The sequence below is a fragment of the Myotis nattereri genome (assembly GCF_964212035.1).
Source record: "Myotis nattereri genome assembly, chromosome: 3".
NCBI lineage: Eukaryota > Metazoa > Chordata > Mammalia > Chiroptera > Vespertilionidae > Myotis > Myotis nattereri.
In genome coordinates, this window is record NC_138077.1 from 195,213,526 (window position 1) to 195,233,898 (window position 20,373).

The following is a 20,373-nucleotide window of genomic DNA, read 5'->3' on the forward strand; positions in this document are numbered from 1 at the left end:
TTTCCCTCATTCCCAGGAGAAGACCCAAAGTTCCGTTCAATGGCTATGCTGGCCACGAGAACACAAATGTCCGGGCCACCTTTGAGAACCCAATGTACGACCGCAACATCCAGCCCACAGACATCATGGCCACCGAGGCGGAGTTCACAGTCAGCACAGTGTGTACAGCGGTATAGCCCCAGGCCTGCTGCGCCCCCACTGCCCCCGAGAGCCCCGCCTCCAGCAGCCGGTGAGAGGGAGCGGGCGGGACGGGACCTGTGCGCGCATCCTTTAACATCCACCCTGAGCAAATACTTAACGAAGAGGAGAAATGGTTCCAGGGGGATCATTTTAACATGCCAGAATCGTTCTAAGGTTTCATCTTTACGCTCCATCTTGACATTTTCCTACTCAGAACTCTTGCAACCAGAAAGCAGAAAATAAAAAGTGGCATCTCTGACAACATAAATCAGGCCTTTCAGGAGATTGGTAATGACTGCACTTGGAGCTGCGGCATTATCGAACAGTACAGGACAAAAACAAGAATGGCCCGTGACCTGCACACACCCCACCCCCGCTCCACGTCTGGGGTTCCGCTGGGTCTCAGGTGCCTGGGTGCCATCTGGGACATCGGGGGTGGCGGCTCCCAGGCTGGGCAGCAGCCTCCGCCCACATCGGCGTGCCCAGCACAGGAACGGTGCTGCTTGGCTCAGGGACTGGGGGCATAAAACCACTGTGAACACATATACATTTAAAATGAATGATGGGGTCACAAATTCCATTGATGCCTGACAAGAAGAGTTTGAAGTTAAAATAAAAACCCCACGCAGGGAAGTCACGGAGGCCGATGGGGTCGGTGAGGAGGGGCCAGGGGCAGGGCTGTGTTGACTTTCATGGACCCTTCCTTCACTCAGAACTACATACATGAAAAGTGATACTTTATAGCTCTTACAAAGATGAGTGCCACCTAAGCAGGAGTCGCTATGAATATTCATTATTATTATGTTCATTTTCCTTCTGATTTTGAAAGTAAATTTAAAACGTTTCCCTGGCCCCTGAAAGCATGGTGGTCCCTAGGCCCTTTGTCCCCTGTGTGTATCGGACAGGTCGGCCCAGCCTGGGAAACGACAACATCCGGAAAATAAATGTTCACTGTGGGGAGGTAGGGTCCCGGCACCCCACCCTCTGTTAGGAAGACTAAAAATCAAAGATCAGGGTCAGGGCAACTAGTTGTCTTTCATTCTTTCCCCTTTTTCCTTCTTAGCTTTGCTCTTGCCTCCTTTTGCTCCCCGCCCCTCCCGCTCACTGCCTCTCTCGTCTGACAAACTCTGGTGTGATCTGTTTGTTCCCAGTTCTCCAGGGCACAGAAGTAGCTCCCTGAGCCCAGTGCCCAGTGCCCATCTTCGTCCGTCCCTCCGCCCGTGTCTGCTGCTGCTGGACCTGGGCCCTCGCCCAGCTGCCCTCTGCTCCCGCGCCCTGGAGAGGAGCCCGCTGTGCCCTGATGGGGGCAGTACAGGAAGAGGGGCTGCGAGAGGAAGGAAGCCTATGGACTGCCCATAGCAGAGCAGACACACCTCCTTCATTTGCGTCTATGGAGACCACAGAAGCTCAGAAATCAGAAATGGGTGTGAGGGATGCCCCATGCTCCCCACAAGCCCAGAGAAGAGGGGAAGAGGAGGAGGCACCAACAAGCATTGAAACCAACATGCGCTGCCCGGCTCTGACCGGGCCGTCAGAACCCAGTGACTGTGTCAGCGGATGCATCCGCGGTGCTCAGTCCCCAGAGCGGACACCAGCCCTGGACAAAGGAACGGTCCAGCTGCAGGATGACCCCAGGGATTACCCCAAGGGCAGAAAAACACCTTAAGAAACGGCTTGGAAATCAGCTTATTTTTTCCAACCTCAGTTTATTGCATTCTAATCCCAGTGAGTTAAACAGTCATCTGGGTTCCGGGCAGCGCTGGAAAGAAGGGTGAGGAATCTGGCCACAGCCCAAGGCCAAGTCTGGCTGTCAGTGGACAAAGAAGAGAAACAAGTGTGTGGCCCAGACGGATGCCGTCTGCAGGCACCGGGAGGTGCTGGAAGGGACAGGAGAGCAAGCCTGCCCCAGTGGCCGAAAAGCCACACTGCAGTGTAGTAAGTGCCTGACGCTCAGGAGTCTCGGTTCTAGGCCTCCCACCCCCTAAAGTGTAAGAATTATGATCCCCATTTTATAGATAGGAAAACAGAAGCCCAGAATGGTGAAGAGATGGAAGCCAAGTGAAGTGTGGAGTCAGGATGAAACCCAGATGGTTCTAACTCCCAAGTCCACTATACGGCGGCCAGAAACCCAGGTCCTGGAAGGACACAGACGGGGAGCAGTAGGTGAATGCCTGCAGCAGGACTGGCCAGAGCGGAGGGGCCAGGCAGGGGGCCTGCATGTCCTCTCTGGGTTCTGTTCTCCCCACCTGGGCAGCAACAAGACAAGGACCCAGCCCCTGCCTCCGGGAGCTGGTGGCCCAGGGCCCTGCGCACCTTGCCACAGCAGACGGAGGAGCTGGGTGCCCGTGGATCGAGAGGATGGAGTGGATGACAGACACCCTGCAGTCCTTGCAGGGGAGTTTGATTTATTTTGAGTTTCTTTATGCTCTGGTCATTAATGAATTCTATAGAAGTATTGTTGGGAATCTAACGAATTTAGGAATCAAACTTTGACATTTAGAGCCACTGTCTCGGTCCTTGGGAAGGTCCCCATGGGCTTACACGCGTGTGCATATGTGACCTGCTGGCCTCAGAAGTCCGTATCACATTTTGAAATGACAAATAGAAACATACAAACGTGTTTGGTCCTTAAGCAAATTCTGGGTTGAAACAGTGAAAAGATCTGACTCACATAAAGATTGGCTAAAGTGGGAAGTGAATTTCCGGCAGATGCCACTGGGACTGGCCACAGCAGGGGCCAGTTCTGCCCACACAGCACCCCTGGGCTTGGTGGGAGAGGACACACCCCATGCTCGTCTCTTTCCCTGGAAACAAATGCAGGAAGCTCTCTGGCTGCTCCCTTCCCCTACTTACTCTCCTCTCAGACAACCAGTGGGCTTCTCCTCCAGACCCGCCTCTGCCCCCCTCCTGTGTCCCCTTGTGAAGTCCTAGGAGGTGCCCCCGGAGCCCAGGCTGGTGAGGTACCCAGCACCCTGCTGTGCACTGCCCTTCCCACCTCTGGCATTTTCTCTCCACCTCCAGAGGCTTGGAAGGGACCAGGGCAGACAGGACCCTTCACCCACCATCCACAACACACACCCATCACCATCCCATGTGGGGGGAAAAAAAGTAAAACAAAAACAAACAAAAAAATCTTTTGTACAGAGATATATTTTTATTATACAAAGTTTGTACAGTACCAAAAAAGAAAGAAAGGTGTAAATTTTTTTTCATTATTGTAGGTAAACGGTAGTGGAAGCCTTTTTTGTAAATGTAATAAAATGTATAAATATGGTTTTCAGAAAACATCAAGTGCTGTAAATATGTAATCTACACACCTTGGCTTGTCTGCAGTATATACATTTAATTTATCTGTCTCTGTATATGAGGCTTCCCCCTGGGGTCCTGCATTATGGTACTTTCCTGAATTTGAAAGCAATTTTAAATTTTTTGAATTCAAATAAAATATAAATTTTTGCATTTGTTTTCTTACATGTTTATGTCTTTTTTATGGGTAGGGACAAGTGTTTGTTGGGGAAGGAGAAGAAAGACATATTTGGTACTAAAAGCCAACTGTGGAAACGTAGAAATCTCTTTCTTAAACTGTTTTGTGTTACTTCCATGATGTGTTGGGAACTCCTAGCAAAAATGATAGTGGATACACCATACACAAGAATTAACTCAAAACAGATCCAATGCCTAAACATAGAACCTTAAACTATAAAAGAGAACATCGGGGGGAAGCTTCAAGACATTGGATTTCTCAGATATGACTCCAAAAGTACAAGCAAAAAAAAAAAAAACATAGATAAATTGGACGTCCTTAAAATGTAAAACTGTTCAATCAACAGAATGAAAAGGCAACCTATGGAATGGGAGGAAATATTTTGCAAATCATATCTGACAAGGGATTAATACCCAGTACTTTAAGAACTTCTACAACTCAACAACAACAACAAAAAAAACACCCTATTTTATAAATAGGCAAAGGACTTGAAGAGACACTTCTTCAAAAAAAATATATAAATGGCCAATAAGCACATGAAAAGATGTTCAACATCATTAGGGAAATGTAAGTCAAAAATCAAAGTGAGATAACACCTGACACCCATTAAAATAGATATTACCAAAAAGTAAATAAATAAAATTAGTGTTGCTGAGAATGTAGAGAAATTGGAAACCTGTACTATTGATGGGAATGTAAAATGGCCTGGCCACTTTGGAAAATAGTATCAAGGGTCCTCAAAAAATTAAAATAACTGTACATATGATCCAACAATTCCTCTTCTGAGGATATCCCCAAAAGAATTGAAAGCAGGATCACAAAGAGATATTTGTAAAGAAACTGTAGCCACAGTGGTTATTGTTCGTGTTCACAGAGGAAGAATCATCGACAATAGAGGACTGGGCAAAGGAGCAGCAGTACATGCACAGTTTGCTGTGTTCCTAGCAACGTTGTTCTCAATAGTCAGAGGTGAAGCAGCCCAAATGTTAGCTGATGGATGGACAAAGAGCACGTGACAGACATAAATGGAATATTAGCCTTAAAGAGGAAGAAAAATCTGACACAGGCTGCAACATGGATGAGCTCTGAGAACAGTAAGTGAAATGCACCATTCACAACAAGACAAAAACTGTATGATCCCACTTATATGGGGTACTCAGAGTAGTCAAACTCATAGAGACAAAAAGTAAAAAGCTAATATGACAGGTCGGAAAACAAACACAGCCATTATATCATTTAATATAATTAGGTGTAATTCATCTATTACAGAAAAAGGTTTTCAGGTTAGATCACAAAGTAAAACTCAACTCAGTGCTGTGACAGGAGGTATTCCTGAAACACAGTGATTCAAAACAGCTGAAAACAAGGGAACACGCCTACCTTCGGCATGGTTCAGAACATTGGCTATCAGCAGGGGAGGGGGAGAGGGGGAAGCTCTCATACCCACACTCTGGGGCCAGATATGGGCAATGCTGGAACTCCTACAGCCAACTGGGCAGACCATTACCATATGGATGGCTTGGAGCTAAAGTAAAGAAACTTCATAGCTACAGTTGTGTTGTTCTTGTTTTCACAAAGGAAGCATCATCAACAATAGAGGAATGGGCAAAGGAACAGACGGTACATGCAAACAAGAAACCAGGGATCACCATGTTGGCATCAAGGCCAAATTCAGGCCCAACGCTGTTGAACAAGACTGAGAAGGACACTGTAAAACTAGAATAGTTAGGCGGCAGCTGCTAACTAGTCAACCAGGTGTGGGTGATGCTAGCCAGGACGAAGACGGGAGCAACGGCCATGCCATTTAACATTCCCACCAATGGAATGGATAGAGATGGGTAGATTCAAGATGTCTTTTAGAGATTTCTTTCACATGCCTTGGTGGTTGGACAGAGAGACAAAGGTCAGAAGAGATTCAAGGGTGACTCTCAAAGCCTGAGCAACTGGACGGATGATGATACTCTTGACTGGGGGAAAAAGAAGGGGAGGAGGGCTGGGGAACGAGCTCAGGGGGAACATCAATATGGACCTGCTGAGTCCCAGAGGAGACCCCAAACAGTTATGCAAATCTGGAGCTCAGAAGAGATTAGTGTCTGGATTCGTTCAATTGATTAGATGAAGGGGGGAAGGGTTCGAGGACAAATGTGGCTGAGATGGAGTGGCACAGGCACCCATGAGGTCAAAGACCATATGGCCCTCTTGTAGATGGCTGAGTCACCCAGGGTGCTGACAAGCATTGGGGTGCAAAGGAAGAAGCACCAAGGGAAGAAATCTTCAGTGAACGCAGGTACATGTTCAGGAAGTGAGATTAGCATCAAAGGAGCTTTCAAATGTTCTCACAGTTAAGAGTGCAGGCCAACTCCCAGAGCTGGAATCTGGCTCCTTCCTCAAGCTTTCTGAGCCCTGTATCTATCAGGTCTCACGCCTTGTCTTCAGACCTCGACCCCAAGGATGTCCAGAGCTCGCCTGGTGACTCCTACTGCCTACCTGGGGACTAGATGCCCCTGCCCATCATATTCCTGCCCCCCCCCCCCCCCGCCCAACTCTGGCGGCAAGAGCACTCAGGGGTCTATTGACATGGGGGCCAACAGATAGCCAGCCCAGGCCCCCGGGCATGTTCCTCAGGCCGGGTTTTTCTCCCGTATCACATTCTCAGTTGGACTGGTCATAGCCAGCTCAATGGCTATCGAGAGTGATAAGAATTCTTGTTCCTGCCTGGGTTGGCTGGTCAGCTTTGACACTTGAGACGATGAACATGATTTTGTAAGTGACCTCTGGGCCCTGCTGTACATGTGGTCAAACCATGGCTAACAGAAAGCACATGATGAGAGGGAGTCCATGGCCTCTGTCCTGTCTCCAGGACGCAGGCCCTGGGGATCTGGTCAGTGGTGAAGCAATTGCTACAAACAAGTTACAGGAAAACGTGTAAACAAAGCCCCTGTTCTCCTTCAGGGAGACCATGACTTACTGCCTCCCCGATGTCATCTTTGCCCCACGATGTGCAGAACATGAGTGCATTCTAACCACTGCTGCAGTAGAACCTGCCCTGGAGATTGACTCCTGTAGGAAGAAAGTTTCCAGTGGATTCTGATCAAAATCATGTCAAATTCTGATCTCTCTCTCTCCATCTCCCCGCCCCTATTCACAATCAGAATCAAGGATAATAGAAGCTAAAAGGCAAAGTGTTACCCATACGCCATTCAACAAGGATAAAGAGTAAACAATTATTAGAAAACTTCAGCCTTGAGCTACAGAGCTTCTGAGTATTACCTGAAGGGAATGGGTGGAGAAAGGAGGGAAGAATGTCCCCCCATCTCCCCACTTTCTCAAGTACAAAGTGTATGGCTCTGTTCCTGAACTGGGAGGCAAATGAGCAGAGCCAGGGAGGAGTCGGCCTGTTGGGAACACCTTCCTCCCCTTTATCCATAATCGGCCCTGTGCTATGTGCATCCCAGGTGCCTCAGATCTCCCAGCACAGATGTATCAGCGTAGGCGCATGGAGAAGCCCAGCAGGCCCAAGAGCCCTGTCACAGGCAAAAAGCAATGGCTCCTGGGCCGTGTGCCTTCAGCCACATCTGAAGAATCAGAGAGAACGGGGGAAGGCAGATGGCGATTCAGCACAAGGGGACTGAGGCCTGGAGCCCCTCCTCCCTGACAGCCTGGGCCTCACTGGTTTGCCCTCCTCTTTACCTCCCTGCTTTTGGTGTAACCAGGGAGATGCCAGAGAATCCAAACATCCCCCCACCTGTGTGTGTGTGTGTGTACGCGTGTGCAGTTTAATCAGTATAATTTAATTATCAGGTCATTTTATCCCAAAATGGGTTTTTACAAGATTTAAGAAATGTACTTAATATCGTAGGAAAACAAGGGATAAGGAAGTGAAAACAAAGCCACGTAAACCGAAGCCAGGAACTGATGCACAAATTGCAGCCCAAGAGAGCTGATGTGTGTTTAGAATCAGACCTTGAACCTCTGAGCCCTTGGTGGCCAAACCTGAACCCATTTTCATTCCATAGTCAGAAGCTAGCGTCCATCACAAATGTCCAGCTTCCCTGTGTTGTCTTCCCCCCAGGACCTGCCAGACGGATTTAGTGTGACCGTCAGCCGGCTGGCCTTACCTCCGCCATCGATTTTCGGGAACCTCAGGAGTGGAGTTGGGTCGGGGACGTCCTGTGTGGTCATGGCCAAGCCTTCTCCTGCCCTGACCCCCACCAGGTGGAATCCGCAGGGAGAGCTTCAAAGCTGCTCACCTGCACCTCCAGGCACCACCGTGCCCCTCCTCCTGCTGGTCTCCGCTACCTCTAAATACGCCGAAGTGACTCTGGTCTATGAATTCCCCAAAACACTGGAGCAAAACCGTGTCCTACGTGGAAGGAGGGAGAAGAGGCCTTTCCCCCTGTGTCACATGTCACCCGGCACCGAGTAGGGCTCCCTGAGCCCAGGGACTCTCAGGAGAGTTCTGTGACAACGGCCATCAGCCCTTGCCCGAGGCTCCTCTCCTCCTGGGACTCAGATGAACCCAACCAGCCTCCGAGATGGACTTGTTTCTGACTCTCCCTTCCCGGGGCCCTCACCCTCTAGGAGGCACAATTACGGGGTATTGTCCCCCAACGAAAATGTCGAAAACAACGTGACTTTAGGAGTGTTATGCAGTGGCAGACATGATCAGAATCATCTTCACATGCAAAAGGCATCGCTAACAGTGCCAATAAGAAAGGCTATGCCTGTGTGGACGCCTATTCTACCTGTACACGTTTAGGCAAAATCTTCTGCTCTTGACTTAACCAGGTGGCTCTTAGAAGGAAGCAGCTCAGCCCTGAGAAATGGGAGAACGGACCACACCTGAGAGGAGGGGCCTCTGGAGCTTGCTGCCTCTTCCTGCTCGCAGCACAGGATGGGGGCCCTGGGCGCAGGCCGCTTCTAGGGTTCCTGGCATGAGCCAGGTGAAAGGTGCACCGAAGGAGATGAGAGGCTGTGCGAGGTGAGGAGGAATGCACCTTTACCACCCCTGCCCCCTCGAGAATGTGCATTTGGAGGGAATTCCCGACTTGCCTAAAATCAGAGCAAGGGGGGAAATGGTGGTGTGTGTGTGAGTGCTGATACTGATGTTGCGGGTGTAAAACCAGCTGGGAGCTGTCACAGGCTGAAGTGGGAGCTCCAAGACCCAGCTTGAACCTCCCCTCTCCTGCACAGCCTTCCCTGACCTACCACTAAATGGAGCACGAACCCCCGAAGTGGACTGTGGCAGGGGCTTAAAGTAAGATTGGCATTGGCTACTGGGTGTGTTGGGGAGGGGGGAATGTTAAGGGATGTGGAAAGGGAGAGTGGGATCAAAACTAAGGTAGGGGACTGTCTCCTCCCCGGCAGCCGGATAACCACAGCCCAATTGGAAAATGCCCTTAGAAGGGAGAAGTGTGGGTGCGGGACAGGGTCTGGGATGTGAGAGTGTAAGGCTCCCTGAGGCAGTGTGAGGGAATGTTTGTGAGTCCGAGTGTGTGTACATGCACGTGCTGAGCGAGCGGCCAGAGTTGGCAACAGGTGGACATGGCAGCTGGAGGAGCCCAGGAGTCGCCCAAGTAGGGCTGGTCAGCAGGCGACTGGGCTCCTAAGAGGGGAGCCCAGGGCACGAGACAGATCTGGGAGTCATCAGCACGCACACCGTGGCAGACACAAACGGAACGGAGTGAACAGAGCGGTGGAGAAGCGGGGCTAGGACAGTCTGGATGAGGAACAAAGCTTCTGCCCGGCCACGAGGGAAAGGGCCCGGGAGGAACAGCGGGATGAGTGAACAGGTGAGGCCCAGCTTTCTGCAAGGTTTAGCTTAACGATTTACCCAAGGGGAACAAGGAGCAGGACTGACTCCCGGAGAAAAGGGAGCTGCTTCAACCCCCTTCCCTGGCCACAGCCGTCTCATCAACGTCACTTTGGCTACATGTGCTTCCCAATCTCAGCCCACCTCTCGCTCTCACCCGTCATTGTAAAGACGGAAATTCACATCGAGTGCTTTGGGAATCACTCATCCTTGCTCAGAGCCCAGTGCCAGTTATCAACATCCCCAAACCTTTCACCTTTAGATTCATAGAGAAATGTTAACAGGATGTGTGGTCTACAAAGTGCTTTGAGATCCTGGCCCGAGTTACTGCCCCAACATGAGGGGGGTTCTCCATGGTAGTAGACAGGCTCTGGGCAGACAGGTCGGGCTGGATCCCGCCTCTGCCACTTTCAGCTATGACCCAAGCTAGTTATTTCAGTCTCCCAAGCCTCGCTTTTCTTTTCTGGGAAATGGGGAGAATATTAGTACCTATTTCCTGGGGCTGTTATGAGGATTAAATGAGGTCAAGTATATAAAGTGCTTAGCAGAGAGCCTTCCGAACAGCAAATGCTTGATAAATACCGACCGGCTATTTTTGCTATTATTAGCACTGACTTAGTAACATGAGTAATACATAACTGTCGTTCCTCCTTTTTGCTGAGCTCATGGTGGCCTGTTCTCTCACTAGAGTCTCACAATTTTCTGAGGATACGCCCCAACCAGAGACTGCCATGCAGGAGACTGACGTGTGCCAATGGGGGAGGTGTACACACGGAGAGTGTGAAGGCACAGCGAGGTCTGGAATCCCTGCTCAGGACCAGGGATTGGCCTCTAATCCCCTACGCTTCCAGTTTGGCTCAAACACTGAGAAAGCCCTTAAATGACAGCAAATGTAAGGACAGCCTGAGGACTGCGTGGAGATGTTTTACAGAAGAAAAAAATCACAAATTTGGATCCTTAGCATTTGTAATTCGCTGTCAAATTACCTGGATTATATCAAGATAACTTCCCTGGGTATACACCAAGCTTAAAAACTGGGAATGTTTCTTTCTACCAAACATCTGATAATCTTGGGAGATTTAAATGCACATTTCTCTTTTGTTGTGGAGGGAGTTGTCTTCTACAACGCTTTCCCTCCTACATGGGTTCTCCGGTGGGCACTGAAGTGGGAGCTATTGTTGAAGTCTTTGCCACACTCCAAGCACTTGTAGGGTTTTTCCCCAGTGTGGATTCTCTGGTGAATAATAAGACTGGAGCTCTGGTTAAAGCATTTCCCACACTCTCTGCACTTATAAGGCTTCTCTCCCGTGTGAATCCTCTGGTGAGTAATGAGATTAGAACGGTCACGGAAGAATTTTCCACACTCGAGGCATTTGTAGGGCTTCTCTCCTGTGTGCACTCTCTGATGTGTGATGAGCTTGGAGCGTTCACTGAAGCACTTCCCACAGTCCATGCACTTATATGGCTTCTCCCCAGTGTGGGTTCTCTGGTGGTTAGCCAAGGTGGAGCTCTTACTGAAGCTTTTCCCACATTCAGCACATTCATATGGTTTCTCTCCTGTATGGATTCTTTGGTGACTAATGAGGGCAGAGCTCTTGGAGAAGGTTCTTCCACACTCAGAACACCGATAAAGTTTCTCCCCTGAGTTGGTGCTGTACGGTCCAGGAGAATCTAAGTTCCTACTGGCACTTTGAGGTTGTTCAGGAGTTGTCTCCTCTGTCAAGTTCCACCAGTGAGCACTAAAGGAGGGGCTTTGGCCAAAGTTTTCCCCAGTCTCACTACAATAGTCAGGATTTCCTCCCAAGTGGATTCTCTGATGTTTCAGAAGGTTGGAGCTCTGGTTGAAGCTTTTCCAACATGCCCCACATTTATAGGGCTTTCCCCCTGTGTGAATTCTCTGGTGGGTGACGAGATTGGAGTGATTGCTAAAGCTTTTCCCACATTCGAAGCATTTGTAGGGCTTCTCTCCAGTGTGAATTCTCTGGTGGGTATTGAGGTTGGAGCGGTCACTAAAGCTTTTCCCACATTTGAGGCATTTGTAGGGCTTCTCACCTGTGTGTGTCTGCTGGCGAGCGATGAAGTGGGAGGTCCGATGGAAGCTTTTCACATATGTGTCACACTTGTAGGGTTTCTCTGCAAGGTACAGGCCTTGATGGTCAATAAGTTTTTCTAAGTCTTCTTCAGAAGAACATTCTTCCCACCGTTCCTGCGGTGGATTTCCTGCCTGCTCTTCATCTTCATTTTCATGTTCACTGCCTTCCTCCCAATCGTGAGGGTGGCAAACAACTTCTGGAGGACATTTTGATAACACTCCAGGCAAATCCTCAAAAATATCCTGCTCTGAACTCTGGCCTTCATCCTCATGACTCATCTCAAAACCTGAAAAAACGGGAAGAGATGTGGTTTTTCATTCATTAGTTGGTGTCTATTTACATATCTATATCCTGTGTCTTATGAATTTGGCTAACATGAAATTGATCAAGTTTTGGTGCATACATGCATTTGTGACCTGCAACGCTGAGGGAAGGAGTCTGAGACCTGGTGACCCCACCAAGGGAGCCATGAGCCCCAACCAAACAGCCAGCCAGTCTCCCTGGCCAATTCCTTTATTCCACTATTTGATAATGAACACCTTCTTCTAGTAAAATCAGTATGTCCTATGTCCTATGAGATTGAATAAACTCTATAAGTACTCAACGAAATCGCAATAAAATCTAGACCTGACTGCTTATCTCATTTAGGGGATTACACTACACTAGACATAATCTGAGCAAAGCACAAATCCTTCTACTCAATTCCATTGTTTTAATCCAGAAACAAGATAAGGAGCCAGGCTCCCTCACTCTATCTGCATGCTGGCAGATTTTGTGGGCATCCAGCTATTCCATGCTTACCAGTGTGTGGGGTTTTAGGACATGGGGTTGGAGGTTTGATGACATTTTCATCTGCCATCTCATCCCAGGCCTCCTGGTCGTCAGCCTCTGTGCTGCTCCACCCAGACGTAGGAAGACCTGCTACCTCTCTGATGTTCCCCATGGCTCTGACTGCGGTCCGCGCCCTCACCAGTGAGTCCAGCTCCTCATAAAAGGGGCATGTCCCTGGTGGGTGGCTGCTCTTGGCTTTCCGGTAGCTTCGAAGGAGGTTCTTAAATCTGTAGCGACACTGCTCCAGTGTCCGCAGGAAGCCCTGTGCACACAGCCGCTCTGCGATGGCCCGGTACACCTGACTGTTCTGGTGACAGGTGCGAAGCTTTTCAGAGAATGGGGACTCACTGAGAATGGTCAGGAAGGCCTTGGTCTCCTCGTAGCCCCAGTGCACACCTGCTGTCAGGAGTAAAGAAGTCAGAATTGTGAGATTTAATGAGACTTGCCTAGGTCATCAGGGATCAGGGTCACCTGCCCCTCAGAAATTGTCCAGGTACCTGGGCACCAACCATACCCTTGCCTCTCAGGGCTGTGCCAGAGCTTCCCACCCCAACCCCTTCTAAGAGATTTATTAACACCTACGAGCCTTGGCTATAGGGAAGGACTTAGGTGGCCATATTATACCAGGTGACCCCACCCCCTGGCTTCAGCTGATTGGTTCAGGGAAAGGCCTGCAATTGGGATACAAGAGACTCTCTCTATATCAATTCAATACATGTCCTCTGCTTACTTTCATGAATTTTCCTTTTAACAAATATGGAAACTGAGAATCCTTAAAGACATGAATGGAGGTCAAATAATCTTGCATTAGAGGCCAACTGAGGTTGCTCTTTCCTCTTTAGTGGGAGAAGGAAAAGGAAGTGGTCTGTTCTCAGTTCCTCTCCAGGTACATGATGCAGCCAGGGAGGAGCACCACATAAAAGGAGGCTGGAGTCCTGGGCTCTAACCCTGACTCTGCCCTGCCTCACTCACATCCTGAGATAGGACACTCCATCTCTTAGGCTTCGGTGCTCCCACTTCTTTAAAAATATGTTTTTATTGACTTTAGGGAGAGAGGAAGAGAGAGGGCTAGAGAGATAGAAACACTGATGAGAGAGAAACCACATCGATCGGCTGCCTCCTGCACGCCCCCTCCTAGGGATCAAGCCCACAACCTGGGCATGTGCCCTGACTGGGAATGGAACCGGTGACCTCTTGGTTCATGGGTCAATGCTCCACCACTGAGCCACATCGGCTGGGCGTGTTCCCACTTTTACAGTGACTTGGCTATTTCCCAAACACTGATTACTCAACTATATACTGTCTTGATTTCTGCTCTATCTGTTAAGTATTTCACTCAATATCTTTATCTAATTTTACTGTCTGTGAAACCATAGTTGATGTATTCATACACATTAAAATTAAAAGTTTACCCGTGCAACTTATGATCATCCCCATACACACTTTGGGAAATACTGAATTTGCTCTTTAAAGTCCCTCAGGACTGTTTCTATAGCTAAGAAAACTTGCACAATGTGATCTGATCACAGGAGAAGAGAGTAGGAGTCTGAGGATGACTGGAGGAACTTAGTGCCTCATTCCAGGAGCATCAATCCAGACTTCTGTGCCCTGAGCTTGGGGAGCAGAGGTTTGGCTAGTAGGAGGGTTGGATACTGGATCCAATTAAATGCCTGTGTTCTTACCAATACGACTCTGGAATAGAGCCGGACCCCTTGCAATCCTGGGCCCCTGGACGGACTCGCCAGTGGCCAGGTCATCACCATTACAGTCTTCTGCCGTTTCCTCTGGCTCCCAGTTCCCATCCTCTTGTTCCTCCATCTCTGCATCACTGTCCCCCAGCCTGGGGAGGGCCACAGCCACTCCTGGGCCGTCTGTGGCTCTGATGGCTGTCCGAGCCCTCACCAGGGCCTCCAGCTCCTCGTAGAAGGGACAGGTCCCCGGTGGGTGGCTGCTCTTGGCTTTCCGGTAGTTCCGTAGGAGGTTTTTGACCCTGTAGCGACACTGCTCCAGTGTCCGCAGGAAGCCTCGTGCCCTCAGCCGCTCTGCAATGGCCCGATACACCTGTCGGTTCTGGTGACAAGTCCGGAGCTTTTCAGAGAAAGGAGACTCACTCAAAATTGCCAGGAAGGTCTTGGTCTCTTCATAGCCCCAGTGCACGCCTGACACCTTCATGTCCTCCGTGTCCCATTGGTACTGTTCTTCCCAGGCCTGAGAGTCCCTCCAGACCAGGGCTGGGGCTGGTTTTATTTGCTCATTATCCAGGCTGTAATCTGCAGTGCGCCTTTTCCCGGAATTTATACGACTCGGACCCCAGAATTCTGGTCCTTGCTCTTGCTGGGTGATGATATTTGGTTTTGAAACTAGAACTCCTATACAAAAAGAAGAGAAATGACAGAAATTATTTACTGAGCAGAGTGCTTGTCCAACATATTTCCCTACAAGAGGCTAACGAGAATTTCCCAGGCTAAGCCCAACACATGTCTGGGGGGTTAGAGAGGGAAGTAGAGGTAACAGGATCACTTCACCAGAAATGGTCATTGACCTGTTAGCTTTGTTCATTTGCTCTCTTTGTTGTAATGAAACAGATCATACAAAAAGTAACTGTCATTGGTCCTCAAATGGGCATGTGATTTAAACTGGCCCAATCAGAATGAACCCGATGGTCGGAGGACGGGTCTCTCATTCCGCCTCCCTCCGTGTGTGTGTGTGTGTGTGTGTGTGTGTGTGTGTGTGTGTGTATCTGTCTGTCTTACTAGGAAATATGTGGCCTCAACTGTCATTGGCATCCATCTCTTGACTGACACACAATAGCTTTCATGTGAAGCTGAGACTGAGGGTGCAGAGCAGACAGGTGATGCTGCTGAGCCCTCTGTACTGTGGCGGGAGCATGCCCTCCTCTGGACTTCCAATTATGTGAGAAAATAAATGTCCTTACTTTTTATAACACTTAGCTAAAGGACTGCTGTTCCAACCACTCCCAACCCTAACAAATAGAAAGCCTTTAATTAAGTAAGTATTTGAACAAAACTAGAAACAGGGTGTAACACTAAAAGAGGCCTAAGGATTATCTAGCTCAGCGTTTCCCAGTTAGTCCCTCTGGGCACTATGTTCACCAGACACCACGTGTAAAGGGGGTCACACTGTCAAGCGAGCAGCCAACAAGCTTCTGGTGCCTCGCCTCACTGACAGGAGTGAGTCAGACCTACCCCTGTCCCTTCTGCTCTTTCCTCACGTGTCTACCCAGGGGTGGGCAAACTTTTTGACTCGAGGGCCACAATGGGTTCTTAAACTGGACCGGAGGGCCGGAACAAAAGCATGGATGGAGTGTTTGTGTGAACTAATATAAATTCAAAGTAAACATCATTACATAAAAGGGTACGGTCTTTTTTTTTTTAGTTTTATTCATTTCAAATGGGCCGTATCCGGCCCGTGGGCCGTAGTTTGCCCACGGCTGGATCCCAACGGGAAGCGGTTCATTACTATTTGGCTTCCCGTGCAGATGTGGCTACAGAGAAAGAAGTCTGAGCCGATCACAGGGGCTTCCAGCCCCGATCACAGGGGCTTCCAGCCTCCTGAGCCCTGTGAGTGCACTCCTTGGGTCAGCCCGCCCTTGCGTGCTGGGTCCGGTGTGATGCTGGAAGCCTGGGTTCCTGTGACCGCAGGCAGGGCCCAGACCTGCACAGTGGTGAATTTACTGGGAAACGAAGGGAAGGAGCCCTGAGAGGCGAGGCTCCTGGAAGCCAACCTGGAAGTCAGCCTCCTGGAAGTCAGCCTCCATCCTGGCCGACTCCTCCCCACGCTCCACCCCTGCCAGCACAGTGTTGGCTACGAAAAGCTTGTCTTCTTCCTATGTCTGCAATCCACCGACCTCACAGAGGTACGAGACTTAGGGAGTGACGGAACGCTCTGGGAACTGAGGGTTTGGGGGCCCGGCACCTTCTTCCGAGGGCACTAGTTCCTTACCCAGGGACACGCCGTTCCCACGGTTGTCTCCGGGGGGCTCCTTGTGAAACTCCTTCTCGGCACGTCTGCCAGGGCCCCGGGCTTCCTGAGAGGTGGACAAAAGAAGGACCTCAGATGTCACTGACCCTGGAAAACAGCCTGGGAAACCCTGTGGGCCCCAGAAAAGGTCATGGAAGCACGGGGATACGGGGTAAGTCTAGCATCGTAAGGAGCAGCATGACCAAGGAGAAGCCCAGCGACCGGGGGCAAGCGGCAAGAGCTGACACCCAGGCCTGTGGCCTTCTGCTGAGGGGAGGCCATAGAGAAAGAAGTGGAGCAAAGGGGCAGTAATGACAGGAAGGGGAGAACAGAGAGCAGCTTACCTGGGACTCAGCTGTCACCGCCCAATCTCCAACGCTCCCCGTCCTTGGGAGAGTAGGGACTCGGGGAGTGAGGACAGCTGAGAAGAAGAAAGAGTCTCTGAAACCCAAGCTCTGGTCTCCACAGAACCACCCGCTTGGGTCCAGCTCTCCAAAGCTGTGCTCGGGGCAAGCTGAGACTCTCCCCAGTCAGTGCAAGTCTCCTTCCCTTCCCTCCGAGAGTCCTGGCTCCTAAGCTGCCTGGAGTGAGGTGCCTTGTGGGCGATGCCAGCCCACAACTCCGAGGGTCACCACCCCCGCCCCAGCCTGAAGCTGCTGACTCGGCTCTGGAGGGGACGAGCCATCACGGGAACTTCGCCTTCTTCTGCGATGCTTACGTACCTGCCTTACTTCTCAGTGAGTCCATCAGACACTGCTCTACCCCTTGCCTGGAATTCATACATCCCTCCTCCCCATGCACCCTCCCTCACCACCCCTCACCCCCCTTCCTTGACGTTCCTCTCCTGTGGCTCTGATGGAAAGTTCTGTACTCACCACTCTCCTTCAGGGCCTGGGGCGCCATCTTGGAGTCGAGATGCTTGGGAAGGTCCGGGCCCGGATTCCTCACCCACAGCCTCTGGGGCGGTCTCTCGGGCCAGTGCTGGGCTGATTGCCGCTGAAAGCTCTGAGATTCCCGCGTTGCCTTCCAGGACCGGGTCTCTTCTCCACACGGTTCCAGTTCCTACACACAGACGGGCAACGTTCCCAATTGTCAGCCCCATGAGACCAGTCTTGGTAGGGCAGAAAGTGTTCTTTGGGGGACAGTTGTGATCTAGGGATTAACAGGCCCTTTTTAAGACCCGAAGACGGCTCAGGTATGACAACAAGCCCTCAGGCTGCAAACTGCTGAGGCTTTGCGTTAAATCCGCAATATTTTCCTTTCAGTGTAAATCTGGACAAGTTACTTACCCGCGTCTCTGTCCACCATTTGAAAAATGGTGATGGTAACAGTACCTACCTTATTGGGGTGCGGGGTGGACTAGATAGGCAACATATGCAGAAGCCTTAGAACAGTGTCTGGCACACAGGGTGTGTTCAATAAATGTCAGTCACTATTTCATGTGAGCCTCATGCCTCAGAGGCGCTTTCATTCCTAGGTTCCTGATGAGGCGTCTGAGGGGTAGAACGATGACCCTGGGACCCAAGGACCTGGGGTCAGGCTGTGGTTCACAGGGACGAGCTTTCTGAACCACCTTTTAGGGGAACTTGGTTGAATCTATAAATTACAGGGACAATAATGCTATTTCTTATACTTACATTACTGCTATCAGCATCCAAAGCAATCGCATATGTGAAAAGACTCTATTAAGTATAAAACCATACAAATTCTGTGAACACGGCCCGGGAGTGTTCAGAGCAGTGGCTGTGAATGCTGGCTTTAGAGTCAGACTGTCTCAGTTCACACCCTGCCTCTACCTCACAGCCAATTACCGTCTTTGCTCTGCCTCAGTTTCCACACTGGCAAAACTAGGATAATAGGACCTATCTCGTTAAATTGTTGACAGGATTAAATGAGCTAATACATGGGAAGCACTTAGAACAGTGGTTCTCAACCTTCCCAATGCCTCGACCCTTTAATACAGTTCCTCATATTGTGGTGACCCCCAGTTTCACTGTTACAAATTGAACATAATTAAAGCACAGTGCATAGTAATTAATCACAAAAACAATATGTAATTATATATGTGTTTTCCAATGGTCTTAGGCGACCCCTGTGAAAGGGTCGTTCGACCCCCAAAGGGGTCGCGACCCACAGGTTGAGAACTGCTGACTTAGACCATTCCTGGTACATGGTCATGCTCAATAGATGTCAGCTGCTCCATAACAATAATAATTATTATTTTGGAAATTACTAAGCCAGTCACAGCCCGCTGCCTGCCTGACCACTTCAGGGAGGCCGGCTATTTGCCTCACCCGTTGCCCTGCAGCCCGGGCCTCTCGGTGCCAATCCTCCACCAGGGCCACCGCCTCCTCGCCGCTCTCAGGGTGGCGCGCCTGCACCCAGGCCTGGACCTCCCTGGGTAAGATAGTCAGGAACTGCTCCAGCACCAGCAGCTCCAGGATCTGCTCTTTGAGGCGGACCTCTGGCCTCAGCCAGCGACAGCAGAGCGCCCAGAGCTGGCTGAAGGCCTCGTGCGGTCCCGACGCGTCCCTGTACTGGAACTGCCTGAAGCGCTGGCGGGAGGCCTCGGGGCCAGGGCCAGGCTCATGGTCCTTCTCCCGAGGCCTGGGCTCTGATCTCCACGCGTCCTCCTCCAGTTTCACAACCAGGAGTTCTTCAAGCTCTGCTGGGGGAGACGCCTGGGCCTGGGCCTCCAGGGCTACAGCCATGCTCTGTCCTGGACGCCTCACTTCAGCTGGGCTGTCCTCATCCGACGTCTTCCTGCATCTACGGTGTGTCCTTCACGGGGCTCCTGGGAGAGGAAATGCTTTCCAAGGCTCTGAAGGCAGAAAGATAAAGGAGAGTGAGCAGAGGACCCAGGAGCCTCACCGTCCCCGTTCCTCACACCCACCACTGCCCCTGGATGGGTGGAGTGCCGAGTGATGCCCCTGTGCCATAAGCAGGAAGCTGGACCGCAATCTGGCACCAGCCGCCAGCAGCCAGCACAAGGGAAGACAGCACAGTGTTAAACCCTCTGGGACACGCCGAACGCCTGAGCCTGGCATCAGAGCCTCTGTGATCTGGTCCCGGCGTAGCCTTCCCCCCTCTACCCATGTCCAAAGTCAGACCTTCCCTCGCGTCGGGATACACATCACCCCTCCGGAAGGCCTTTCTCCCGGGCCTTCAAGCCTCAGTCTCCCCAAAGGTGCTCCCCTTGCAAAGTCCCTCTCTCACTCTGTTCTTGTCTGTCATTTCTCACCATCTCTGTGACTCCCAACACTGCAGCCAGGACCTGTCTCAAGACCCCCAAATCCAACCACCTATAGGACATTTCCACTTGGCTGTCCCTTAGGCACCTCAAACTCAATGGGTCAAAAACTGAACTCATCATTTTCTCCTGCAAGTCTGTCTCTCTTCTGGAGCTCTCCATCCAAAAAGGCACCAGCCCTAGCTGGTTTGGCTCAGTGGATAGAGCAGCAGCCCACAGACTGAAGGGTCCCAGGTTCAATTCTGGTCAAGGGCACATACCTCAGTTGTAGGCTCAACCCCCAATCCTGGTCGGGGCGCATGCAGAAGGCAACCGATTGATGTGTCTCTCTCACATCAATGTTTCACTCTCTCTGTCTCTCCCCCTCCCTTCCCTAAAAATCAAGGGGAAATACCCTCTGCTGAGGATTAACAACAAAAAGACACGACTTCCATCCACTTACCTATACCAGGAACCTGGTCATCACCTCTCTCCAAGATCCCCCACATCCAACTCATCACCAGGCTGTGTCCACTTGGTCTTCTAACCATCTACATCCCCAAGGCCACCACCTTGGTCCAGAGAAATCATCACATTTATCACCAGATCAGCAGTTTATCTCATGTCCCTGTCTTCACTCCTCTCACCCTTGACCCCTTCTTTGCACAACCAGACTAGATCAAACTCTGACCATGTCGCTTCCCTCCTAGACACCCTTCAGCGACCTCTCATTTCCCTCAGGATCAAAGACAAACCTCCTTTC

General features: G+C 50.5%; 2 protein-coding genes across 3 annotated transcripts in view; one reads left to right on the forward strand and one right to left on the reverse strand.

Moving 5' to 3' along the window:
- Window positions 1-3,644, forward strand: part of LOC308515582 (CUB and sushi domain-containing protein 2-like) — a gene marked incomplete at its 5' end in the record, with an annotated part of 92,296 nt that extends 88,652 nt beyond the window's left edge. Inside the window, 2 exons of the mRNA XM_081086092.1 lie at window positions 17-229; window positions 1,332-3,644. Coding sequence (XP_080942218.1) covers window positions 17-176 — 160 coding nt within the window. The 3' untranslated portion in view covers window positions 177-229; window positions 1,332-3,644. The remainder of the gene's footprint in view (window positions 1-16; window positions 230-1,331) is intronic.
- Window positions 3,645-10,426: 6,782 nt separating this feature from the next.
- On the reverse strand, window positions 10,427-19,202 carry ZSCAN20 (zinc finger and SCAN domain containing 20). Of its 2 annotated transcripts, none has more exons than XM_081088121.1 (7): window positions 18,676-19,202; window positions 17,257-17,443; window positions 16,726-16,802; window positions 16,364-16,448; window positions 14,083-14,769; window positions 12,371-12,799; window positions 10,427-11,855 (listed from the first exon to the last, which is right to left on the reverse strand). In XM_081088121.1, the coding sequence occupies exons 1-7, from the start codon at window positions 19,090-19,092 to the stop codon at window positions 10,597-10,599; spliced, it is 3,141 nt and encodes a 1,046-aa protein (XP_080944247.1). In that variant the 5' UTR covers window positions 19,093-19,202; the 3' UTR covers window positions 10,427-10,596. The 2 variants fall into 2 exon arrangements, with proteins under 2 accessions (XP_080944247.1, XP_080944248.1); XM_081088122.1 differs by lacking the exon at window positions 18,676-19,202 and adding an exon at window positions 17,720-18,312 and having other exon boundaries at window positions 12,371-12,796.
- Between the last annotated feature and the right edge of the window lie 1,171 nt (window positions 19,203-20,373).